Below are 12,889 nucleotides of genomic sequence, written 5' to 3' on the forward strand. Positions count from 1 at the left end.
AACAATTCATATAGTCAACGTTAGTTTCAATAAGTTATATAACATTCTAACTGTCAAACTATAAACAGTCAATATTTATTTTAGGCTGTTATTAATAATTTCATTTAATGAAAGCAAGCTATCAAAAAGAATCATTGAAAGTTGAACAGCTTGAAAAAGTCTCAAAGCAATAAGTAATTGCTATTTCCGTACAAATCTGTTCAAACTGAGTTTACTGCAACAGTAAGGAATAAAGAAACCGACGTTGCTTCTCTTGACTTGTACGTTATGTAGCCCTATTACTCTAGTTATATTTATTAATGCGATAATTATTACTATGTAAACTGCGATGGAAAAATGTATTACTGTAAAAGAAGACATTCTAACAATAAAATAGTTCATTCTTTGCTTATGAGAGATAGAGATTATTTATAATGTAAATACATGGTACACTGAGTACATTTCCAAACTGTATTTAAATTCAACCGAAACCAGGAAACGAACCATTATAAATCACCCAGGCAGCTCTTACTCTCTCAACCAACCCTCAATAATTCAGGAAGGGCATTGCAAATTATTTTACTTCCCAGTGCCTAGAGTATTAATAGAACCTCTTTTTTTATTCAACTATTTTATTATTTAATCTAAAGCTTAGTATCTTTGTCCAATTTTTGACGTTAATTTTATTTACAAAATTCAAATACAACAATAAAATATAAAGATTTACCGATAGTCAGCTTCGTCTCATCATAAAACAAATATTATTGGGAGACCTAACAAGTCTATCTAACCTTTCATACAAAGAAGGTTTTATTACAGCTATGAAGAAATATTAAATTAAATGTTAGTTGTCTTTTTAATCAAAACGATTTGTTAATATAGATCCTCCTTTAAAACACATTTCATGATAAACTAGAAACATACCCACCACAGCTGACCTGCAGACTGAGCAAATGTTTCTATCAAAATGTTATAGGCTCGTATAAAAGAAATAAATTCACCAAATTTGATCAAAATATATCTCCAAACAAGCAAAATACATTTAATAATTTATTTATTCTCTTTAAGCATAATATGATAGTTTCAAATGTACAGTTTATTTATTTCCTCCGTAAACGCTTCGAGGACACCAAGTGGAGTAGGTTGTAGCTCTAGAAATCGCTGGTACAAAAATACTCTTACGACAATCACAATTAATTCTGCAGCCGAATCCTGTAGATAGGAAACCCACCTTAATATCGGTGTCCTGCTTACTTGATACTTTTAACCTCCTGGTGTCAATTCATCCACGTACTTGGATTTATAGAGGCAACTGAAGTATATTTAGGGTCACATAAAAATGTGATTATCGCTCATTAGCATCCTCTAGGGAGCTCCAGGACTTTGAGGTACGGATGCGACTCAGTCGGCATTGGTAAAACTCAATTTATAAATTAGTTTTCATAATCCTAAAAACTGAAAATCTTAATATTTACAATGATTTACAAACAACTATTATTTCAAACCTAACAAAACAGCACGTATTATATCCCCAAACGGATTTTCCCTATTCTTTTGGCTATGGGAGCTATTTATTTTGTTTAGCTAGTGGATTTATGGGATTTAGAGAGTTGGTGGCATCGATCATTTCGGTAGCTTTGGAATTAGTAGTATAATAAATTCCTGTATACGTCCATATTTAGACTAAACCAAACCGCTACATTATTTATTTATACTATATTTCTATTAAGGCTTTTTAACCATTGCAAATATGGCTTTAGTTTATAATGAGTCATAGTACAATGACTGCTTTTCAAATAACTTTGTGGTAGCAATTTTATAATAAAATTTAAGTAAATGTGTTTATAATATGTGCTAAATAAAAACAGGTCATGTAAATACTAAAATAGTACATGCATTATTAAAAGATATCGTTCCCTAAACATGTTTAGAAAATACACTGACAATTTTAAATGAGAATTTTGTTTCACATTTTGGAACTGTTTTATTTATTTAACCAGGGGGGGGGGTGTTTAAATCGTGCCGTAACGATAAACTTATCGGTGTTGGATTGCCTTTATTTCAATGCATGCTGTAAATAAGGATCTTCACTTTCGATAACAAAGTACCTGGATCTATTAAACAATCTGAGAGCCGGTTTACTGCTACCGATCGTCACAGCACCTACAGTTGACATTTTTCAACGTTGATCCAGCCTAAGTTGTTGTCATAGGTTTCAAGTTTACGCGTTGTGTTTGGTCCCTTTAATATGATGACTGTTTAGGAGATCGGAAGAAAGAACATAACTAAACCTTAACCAGAGTCATCCATTGCCAAGAACGAGACAGACTTAGAACGGCAAATATTGTATGTATCAAAGAACACTAATGGCCAATAACAACGAATAACCTGGATGTAGCTTCTTTGCAAAAGGGATATTGGTGTTCTGTTTTCATTTTATATTTAATTTTAAGACGTACAAAATGTAACTAAATTTAACCAAACAAGTTTTATAACAAATCGATTTCTCAGGCCACTGGATAAAATTCATAATGTCATGCCAAAGAGTCAAAAAATAAGAAAAAAAGAGTATCACCCTGGTATTTAATGTGGAAATGTATCAATAGTTTATGATTATCTACGTTCAAATTAGAGAATGCTAGAATTGTTCGTATTTTTTTTACAAAACGTTATTTTTTGTAAAAGAATGTTACGTGTAAAGTCAATCATCAACTTGTTATATCAAATCAAAACAACCTTTATTCATTATGTACAAAATATACATGAATAGTGTCAATTCCTAAGAATACCAACATAAAAATAATATAAATAAATAAGCCGTACAACACTCATCGGAAAAAGTCATTGAGCTTATAGCAACATTTTTTTACATAAAAACTTAAATAAACTTTCTTTAAATGACCTGAGGGAAGATGCAGACTTAATGCAATCAGGCAGGTTGTTATAAAATTTAATACCAGAGTAGTGGGGCGAAAGTTCAATGGGATTTGTGTTTGGGATATGTAAGGCAGTCTTTGTGTCTTGTGTCATAATAAAGGTAAAGGTGTCTTCGTCTATAGTAAAATAAGGTCAATGAATTGTAACTGCAGTATATACTAGCTTTGTAATGTACAGTAGTCAATATTTACAAGAGGGACTATAATAACTATAGAGCCTTCTCAGCCTGGCCGTTATGTTTCTAATATTATATTATATATAATGTATACCTTTTGTGTGTGATAAAATCTGAAAATATAACCATCCATTTATGGTTTAATCTTACTTGCCTACGACAGAGATATTTTTCAGACATTGGACGTTACCAATTTTAAAAGGAAATATAAATCGTTAGCCTTTATCTAGGGTGATTTTATCGTAGGTTTTATAGTTGTTAGAAGTTTCACTTGGATTGATCTAGTATACTCAGTTGAGTGACGCACATGTAAATGTCACAGGTGTTACCCGTCTAATTAATGGTGAACATGACGTGTAGTCAAGTAAAAAGGCCATTCCACTCCACATATTGCCATGAAATGGTAAGTACGACTACTTCTATAGATTACTTTTAATACATTAAATGTAAAATTTATATAACTTGTATTATTTTATTTGTCTTTGCTGTTCGTGTTAATAATTGATCTATATTCCAATTTTACGAGTAACATGTTTGAAGGATTCCTTTTAAAACGTCTTATTTTCTATTTATATATACAATAAATATCATATTAGCGAAAAACTATTTACAAATTAAACTTTATCAAGAGTTATTTTAACTCAAATCTAATGTTTATTTCGGGTAGGACACTTTTAAAAATTTCTTTTGCAAATTTCTTTTATTATCAGTAAAAAAGAAATCGCATCCCCATGTTCAAGCTGTTGGCAGTTTTGGAATAACTATCAACGTAGTATCAACAATTGGAGGCCAACATAGTATAAAATACTAATTTATGTTAAACTCGTCTTATGACCTGTTTATTAATCCAAACTAATAAGAAAACATAATTACGCTTTATATTTCACGATATATCAACTATAACAGTGTAGAAAGGTAAGAAAAATCCAATCTTAAAAATCTAGCTATGAAAAAGGCTACCAAATTTGGCTTTATTGCAATACAAAAATATCTTGTTCACATGAATGGGATATTCTTTGATATCTAAAATGTAATGCTGAAATACAACTCTAAATCTGTAATTTTTAGTGGGACCTCACAAGTTTAACCTGGGCCATTCTAATCGTCGTATCATCGGCTTTGACAAGCTACGCAGAATATGTCCCGTTTTCTCTCATTGGTGATGTCGATGAACCGACCGGATTCACGAAGAAAGTTATTTTCATCACAGGCCTGGAAAAACGCGTAGAAAGTGATCTTCTTCCTTTGGCAGAAATTCCAAAAGATTTATCTGGAAGACAGGGAGATGATATCACATCTTACAATACATTGTTGTGGAATCGTCGAAGAGAAATCATCATGTCAATAAAGAAATTTAGAAGATACAACAGCTTCCTTGAATATGTCGACTCTTTCAAGATCTTTAGATCATCTTCTGCAATGAATGGATTAAGTTGGCTACTCTCTAAATATTGGTTCGTATGCACCCGTATTTACGTGAATAAGTCCATTATCAAAACTATGTTTTTGCGACCAGCTGGTTATAATTAGCATATTATAATTGATTTATCTTCTTGGGAAATTTGTAAACCTTTATAAATGAATGGTCAATGTACTGTATTTTAACACGGAAATGTCCTAGAATATCGTCAAAATCTTTTTCGAAAACAAAATGATGATATTTATTTAAGCCATAAAATTAGTAAGATTATATTACAGATTTTAACAGCTTTTTAGTTTTCACTCGCCCGAAATAATGTTACTGAACTAAAAAAAAAAAACGCTTTATGTTCCATAGATTCCATTCATAGATTTAGTAGGTAACTTGGATTATATTTGCCTGCTTAATCAAATGAGATTGCATTACGTACCACTGTTTGTTGTGAACTTAAAACTCCTATGTTATTATTACGGAGAGTACATAAACTGTTGTAGTTTGCTTGTTTATGATTGCATTTAAATGAAACACGGCAAATTTATTTATTTTAAACTTAGCTATAAATATATTAATAAAAACTCACTTTATTACTCTCCCCCTGTAGCAGCAACCCTAGGTACTCATGAAACCTAATATTATTGAAATTGATTTTATTGAAAATCATATCAGGGAAATGGAAACTCACTTAATCTGCAGGTTTGCTGTGGTGAAGGTATTTTGCCTATTCCATGAAATGCATTGACGGTAATGCATCCTTTGATTGCAAGAAAAGTGAATAGGTTGCTGCAGATCTCTGGAGGGAGTTGATAACACAAAACATTAAAAGATTTTTTTTATTAGCTTTTAACGGCCGCCATTTTGAAACGAGTAGATAGAACTAGACCATAGACTACCTAGGCCGAGATAATGTATTCAAGCACTTGTGTGCCAAATTTCATAAAAATCGGTACAGGCATTCGGTCATTATAGCCAATTCATAGCGACCCAGCATCCTCTTACGGCCGCCATCTTGATGACATCATAACGGACGACCGATGTCCTTAAAATTGGGGTCTGGGCAGTTTTAGGCCCCTATTAGACACCCGAGGAGATGTACTATACCCGAAGATGTATTACACATTAATTTCACATGTTTGTTGCTATACTCCTCTACAGCACAGTTCCAAATACAAGGGTGTTTTTTTATTTCACTAATAAAGTCTATAGAGTTCAACTTTGTGTCGGCCAACTACTGACACTTTTTCATGAGCTCCTCTTGCTTTTTATTTGCGTCTTTCTTTTGATCGCCTATCGGCGGCTCTTCTTGCTTTTCTTTGATTCTTTCTTTTGTTCGCCTTTCGGAGGTTCTTTAAATTCACCCACTCACAACACAACAGAACGCAATACAACAGTGTGCAAGTACACCCGTGATATGAACTGACCGAGTGGCGACGTGATACTGGCGACCTGGTGTAATAAGCTCCATATGCTACAACGCAGCGTCGCCAATGGGTAGCCAGTGGCTACCGCAGTGGCGACGGGGCTCGGTAGCCAGTCGGTCGCCAAAGTGTGGCTGCGTCGCTGGCTACCCTCGTGTTATAACATCCATAAGGCCCCTATTAGACAAGGTAGCCTGGCGACGTCGCCAGCGACAAGTAGCTGGCGACGCACTGGCCACCAAACCTAGTAGCCAGTTGAGTGGCTAGAATTTTACCGCCGTTACTCATTTTGTTGTGAGTGCTTGTCTTGTACTTGTACTTGTTATGAGCGGTATGTTTACAGTGAATAATGAGTGAAGTTGCTTTTTATTTGCTTCTTTCTTTTGATCGCCTATCGGCGGCTCTCCTTGCTTTTTCTTTGATTCTTTCTTTTGTTCGCCTTTCGGAGGTTCTTCTTTTTTCTTCATATCTTCGCGTATCCCTTCGACTGAATTAGATGTAGACATTTTATCAACTGACGTGAACAATTCACCCACTCACAACACAACAGAACGAAACGCAACGGTGTTTTTACCCCCGTGATATGAACTGACCGAGTGGCGACGTGATACTGGCGACCTAGTGTCTACAATGCAGCGTCGCCAATATGGGTAGCCAGCGGCTACCGCAGTGGCGACGGGGCTCGGTAGCCAGTCGGTCACCAAAGTGTGGCTGCGTCGCTGGCTACCCTCGTGTAATAACATCCATAAGAATCAATGACCATTGACAAGCTGAGTAGCCAGTTTGGTCGCTGGCGACGTCGCCAGGCCACCTCGTCTAATAGGGGCCTTTAGGTTCAAACACTTGTATACTATAACCACCTAAAATTGCAGCCTCCCCGCCAGAACTAAAATATTTTCCTGCTACCCAACCTGACTATTTAATGCTATCAACATTTACATTTGTGTTGGTTACATACGTCATAGGATCTGCTATGAAATTAACAAAGTAAATTAAAAAGATAAAATATTATTAGCTTAGTAAAATTAGTTGTGCATTTTTTTTCTAGACTCCAGTGTTTGAATTCATTTTTATTCACCTTCATGTCGTTGGCGTGAAGTGTCAGGTAGCACAACTGCGGCGATAGTTCGTTTGCTATTTTTAATATTATAGATTCGAGAATATTATTTGAATCAACCATGTTTATATTTGAATGATTGTAAACACTCCTTAACATTACTAGTACTTTTTGGAGTTTTAACATTATAGTTTAAACAAATCATCTAGTAATGGTTAGTTACTGTAATGGTATTACAGCTGAGAGCATTTGAAACAGTAGTTTAGCGCGATGGTATGATAAAAACAAAATTTACAATAATCGGAATACTAAAGATAAAATCGCAAAAATCTTTAAAACTAAGTAGTGTAAAATATTAATGACAATTATTTATCGGTTATAAAAAACAACATTTAAGATAAGTTATGAATACTAATTAATACGTTATGTGAAACATACAAAGATTTTGGTAGTTTCAGCGGATTCCCAAAATTAAAAATAAGCTATAATTATGTTTAGACCAAGACCCGGGACGGTTTTACTTTTTCGTTTTGATGCCCCAGAGGCCAAAAGCACCATTCAAATTCACACATATATATTCATTTGTGTGTGCGTGTGTTGATGTATGTGTGTCTCCGTTATCACGATAGGTTTAGTGAAAATCTTCTAATTCTCATTACATTTTTTGAATAACCCCCACCACTGCAAAACTGCAGACTAAGCAAATTTATATTTATTTGATTGGATTTTCATTCAAACATAGCCTTAAAGATAACAGGTTTATTCGCTATTTAAAAACATTAGGTTTAATGAGTAGTTAGTTTTACTGCCACAGGAAACTTATAAAGAGCGTTTTTTTTTTTAGTTAAATGTTAATATATTCTTATGAAATGAATTAATTTGTGTCATCTTATCCAAATATGTCTATAAACAAGCAAAGTACAACTGTTAACTAATTCTTTATATATCATGGGAAATTTAAAACTACGGGTTTTAGGAATTTTTACTGTGATCTCTAAGCCTACCACATATCTTTAATATACCAACTTATTTGAGTTTAAGCTGTACTAAATGGTTTAAAAAGAAACAGAAAAATTATTCAAACGCCAATTTTTATCCCTCTAATCCCCATAAGACATTGTTCTAATTGTCCGATCATGCTTTTTCGTGAATAAGTTCAAATAAATGTAGATTTACATGTTTGTACCGAATTTCATCAAACTCATATAATAATTTTTACTCTAGTTATTGTGCTAACGGACACATATAGGCTGTACAATTGGCATTTAGGGACATCAAAACGATATTTACGATAATAGCTTATTTACTTTTATTGGAATTTTTACAACAATGTATAAACCTACGCTCTTTTAAAACGAGCTTGTGAACCAGCATAATCGGACTAAATTAACGGGAGTTTTTTTTTGGGGGGGGGGGGGTTATGAAGGAGGATTTGGGTTTTCCGAGAGATACGTTTTAATACCAAATCACTTTAGAACAAGTCTAAAAAAAATAACTATTAATTTGGAATTCTAGTTAACCTATTAAAACATATACCTTATTTGTTTTACGTATAAATAGTCTTCTTTTTCAATTTTGCCACGTTCAATTCAGTTAAAATATCTTTTAAGACTCTTTATTCTTAATTTACTTCACAAACATTTCCATACAGATCTATATTGAAAATTTGTACAACAAAGTTCAATAACAAACTCATGATAATATTATTAAGTGTATGTCAGTGTACCGGTCCGCACAACGATGTAATCACTTTTGTTTAGGCCGGCCAAAAGTATAATTTTTCAATGTTACGTGTAAATATAAATGTTTCGTGTGTATGTATGTGTATATGTAAACTTCAACGGTGACCAATGCTATAAACAGTAATTAACAAGACAGAAAATTTGACAATGGGGCTGTTGGCCCCGAAACTATAGTCATTGTAAAAGACGACTTGGATTGAGGACGTATACAAGGTATTTAACCTATTATTATTATAATGTTTTACCTAACCCGCCATGTAAAACTTCCCTATCCCAAGCGTGATGTATATAACTTCGTTACTTCTCGAGTGATGTAAAGTTGAAAAAAACTCACTCGATGAGGTAATGAAACCCATTTAAATAACATTGAGTGCTTAACTTAAAAAATATACCTCTATGGAGCCAACGACGTTCAACGCTAGAAATCAGCTGTGCGCTTGAATTTTATTGTTATGTTTTGAAGAATTTTCCTAACCTAGCTTTTGTTTGTAAATGAACGTTACTGTTAGAAGATGAGTGAAATGAATAATGAAAAATATTGTTCGTAGCCTCCTGTATATTGTCGGGTCAGGTAAAATCTTGTACGTTACACGTTACGCAAGAGCGTGTTTACATCACTTAGGTAAATTGAGTTGCATAACATTCACCTGCATGATGTAAAAACGCTCTTACTACACTTGTAAGGTAAATAGCTATTACATCTGTTGACCAGCATTGTTGCGAGTTGTAATAGCTATTTACGTTACAAGTGTAGTAAGAGTGATCCCGTAGGTGAATGTTGTATAATTCACCTAAGTGATTTAAATTGTAGCATGTCAGTAGTTTGGATCACGGAACGTCGCAACAATAGTTTCATCCAAGGATGTTAGAACAGAAACGTTATGGATCAAAAACATAAAAGAACTTGATCGAATTTAAAACTACCAAACTCTACAGCTAAAAAAAAAAGTTTGTTGACGGTTACATTAAAATATGAATACGTACATGTTAATTTTCGGGTCATTTGATTGTCTAAGATCCATACCATTTCTATTAATAATCCATTGGGTCGTCAAACAATTCGCCCATTCCGACGACGCATCGTTGAAAACTAAAAAAGTCCTTGGCTTTTCCTAAAGACTTTTAGTTCAATATTAATAAATACTCTTCGATTTTGAACAGTTGAATTTTTTTTTGCCTAATTAATAACCAATAATAAATGGCATTCATAGGAATGTCCTTTTCTTTTGTACTGTATTTAGTAATATGTTATTGTACTGTCTACAGTTACTGAAGATGATTTGTTAAAAGTATAAAAATGCTACAATTCATTTATTTACATTTTGTAAAACTGTCTTATCTTCTTGGCCATCCGTTAAATTAATGTTAAAAATATTGAATTTTCATTCTATGTTTTTACCGAAAAAATAATTTTTCCAGAAAGAGGCTAGCATCGATTTTGCCTGAAACTAATATATTTTTGACATTAAAAGAGTTAAACTTTATTTTGTACTTTATTTGCAGCTGTATTTGTTACTTGTTTATTAGAAAAAGTTTCTACAATGACTGTTAGGTGAGTGAGTCGGTGGCTCAGTCGGTGGCTCAGTCGGTAGCGTAACGGACTTCGGGCCTAGGGCACCGATGTCGTAGGTTCGGATCCTGGTCACTGCCGTAATTATTTGATCAGTGTACAGTTCACCTTTGTATACTCATATTATAGTACAGATTTTAGTGAAACTATAATCAAGAAAATATATTTTCACTTAGCCTGTAGGTGGGCTGCGGCGAGGGTAATTTTCAATTATTTTTGTAATTACTGATTAGGTTACTTAAAAGATTTCAGTATTTGGCTACCTACCTGACTGTTCTTTGTTTGATTTCTAAATTTAGATAGATTTTAGAGTAGTACGGAGAAAAATATCGTTCGTCACGTATCAAATGGGAACCATCCTACTAGACCAGGAAGCACATATACCTTCCGTAGCTATTGTTGCATTGTATATATATATAGTTTATTTAGTTTGTAGAATATAGTTTGTAGTTTACAGTATTTGTATTGAATAGTTTGCATGGATATAGTTTTTAGGTTTTAGCTAGCAACCGATTATGTTGTTTGTTTTAGCGAATTTCCCATATAGGGAATAAGCTATTACCGTAGTATTCATGGTAAGACCTGGACCCGGGACCGATTTACTATTTCGTTTTGAGGTCCATAGAGGCCAAAAACATCATCCGTTCAAATTCATAATATATGTGTGCCCGGTAGCAAAAATCATCCGATTTTGATTAAATTTGGTATAGATGTGTAAACCTACATTTATTCGAACGAGTTCGCGAACCAGCATTCTCGGACTATGGGAACGGATGTTTATGGGGGGTTTATGGGGGGTTTTATGGGGTTAAAATAGGGGTTTCCCATTTTTGACCCTAAAAACACAAAATTTCAGAGATTTTTTCCAAACCATTTTGTAGAGCTTAAAAATACCAATAATCTAGTATATTTAAGCGTTATTGTGCGCCTAATGGTTACGGAGAAAATTCAAAAAAACTTTTAATTTAAAATCCCCATGTTATTCTTAAGGAGAATAAGTCAGCTGTTGTAGTTTGTTTGTTTATGAACATATTTTGATCGAATTTGGAAAATACATTCAATTCTTACTAAACTATTTACATTTTAAAACAAAAAACACTTTTTACCCTCCTTGTTGCAGCAAACCTAAGTACTTGTAAAACTAATTCTATTTAAATAGGTAGGGAATAAATGTGATTTTTTTGGAGGCATTTTAGTCTAAATCCAATAAGGCAGATGGAAAATCGCTTAGTCTGCAGGTTTGCTGTTGCGGGGGTATTTATTTATTGGGGCAGGTAAAGTGGTGCACAGCAAAAATTAATAATATTCAAAACAAATTTTATGGATAGTTAAAATAGGTAACAGAAGGGAATGAGCTGGAGTTAACTAAAGATTCTCCAACAAATATTTTCTTCTTTCATGAATGTGTTCTATTATGTGTAAACCTGTTATATTTTAGTTTATTTCATAGACTCTGTATGTACTATGTGAATCTATTCACAGCCAATAATAGAACATTATTTATAGGCAATCGTCAGTAAAGAATCTCAAAACACACTTAAAACAAGTCGAACAATATATAGTTGAGTACGCTAGAATCAGCAGCAAGAACTTTGTAACGTCAGTCGAGATTGAAGGAAAACATACAGTGTATTTCTACATTTACGACCACAGGAAGGTTGAACTGGATGTATGGTTCAAAAAATCTGAAACCCCTGTTGTTGGAGACAAAGATTTGATACACAAGGAGTTTGGAAAGACTTGGTTGGCTGGTGGTAAAACGAAACTACCTATAAAAAGTAAGAGGCTTATTAGGCTGTTTAAACTGGCTTTAGAAGAAGCCAATGGTCAGGAAAATAAAGAGGAAGAAAACTCAAATGAGTAATGGGACTGTTAGTACAGTGAAGTACTTCATTTTTAATATATGCAAAGACGAGAATAAAAACATTACATGACTTGGAAGTTTATTTACACCAATTCCTGTTACGATATCCTTATTTACTATCATAATATTATATTTAAAACAATTTCCATTTCCTAAACTATGCACTTTTTTATTAGAAACTGAATAATTTCTATGAAAAAACGCAATGTGTGGTCTTTATGTTTAATTTATAATCGTTCTCCACAAATCCTGACATTACAAAGAAACGTTACTAAGAATAATTAAACAGTGAAATTTAAGTAAATCGTTATTTACTACTCCCTCAATAAAAATACTTTGCAACTGCCAAACTATCACTGGTATTTAAAGTACAAACAATTCTAGGACAACAACCTATCCCCCGTGAAACATTCAAAGAAAAGGGGGGAACGGGGGCTCCAGCGATTTTAATTGGTTGCAAAACATTGCAAAACACTTAAATATAAGCTACATGACACCTACATTTTGTTCAAAGTATTGACATTTCACAAGCAGAATAAAATATTTATTTCAGTGCATATTTTCAAATAATTTGTAAATATATATTAATTCCCTCCATTAACTAAAAATTTACACCAACAAAAAATACATCAGCAACACATTTTAACTTTTAAATAAAAATTTTTATTGCATACTATTTAAAGTCGCCAAAAATACAAGAGTCTGACATAAATATCTGGTCATTTCTTTC

General features: G+C 33.2%; 1 protein-coding gene across 1 annotated transcript; it reads left to right on the plus strand.

Annotated features, from left to right (window-relative positions):
- The first annotated feature begins 3,393 nt into the window (after positions 1 to 3,393).
- On the plus strand, positions 3,394 to 12,230 carry LOC128982893 (uncharacterized). Its single transcript, XM_054401949.1, has 3 exons — positions 3,394 to 3,494; positions 4,160 to 4,545; positions 11,802 to 12,230. The coding sequence occupies exons 1-3, from the start codon at positions 3,432 to 3,434 to the stop codon at positions 12,157 to 12,159; spliced, it is 807 nt and encodes a 268-aa protein (XP_054257924.1). The 5' UTR covers positions 3,394 to 3,431; the 3' UTR covers positions 12,160 to 12,230.
- The last annotated feature ends 659 nt before the right edge of the window (positions 12,231 to 12,889 follow it).

This window comes from Macrosteles quadrilineatus, unplaced genomic scaffold (assembly GCF_028750875.1).
Source record: "Macrosteles quadrilineatus isolate MER2022 unplaced genomic scaffold, UCM_ALF_1.0 Scaffold_1__1_contigs__length_201487025, whole genome shotgun sequence".
In the NCBI taxonomy this organism is placed as follows: domain Eukaryota; kingdom Metazoa; phylum Arthropoda; class Insecta; order Hemiptera; family Cicadellidae; genus Macrosteles; species Macrosteles quadrilineatus.

Coding starts and splice junctions, on each gene's coding strand:
- LOC128982893 (XM_054401949.1), top strand. CDS start 3,432: ATGGTGAACATGACGTGTAGTCAAGTAAAAAGGCCATTCCACTCCACA. Junction 3,495..4,159: donor CCACATATTGCCATGAAATG/GTAAGTACGACT, acceptor TGTAATTTTTAG/TGGGACCTCACAAGTTTAAC. Junction 4,546..11,801: donor TGGCTACTCTCTAAATATTG/GTTCGTATGCAC, acceptor CATTATTTATAG/GCAATCGTCAGTAAAGAATC.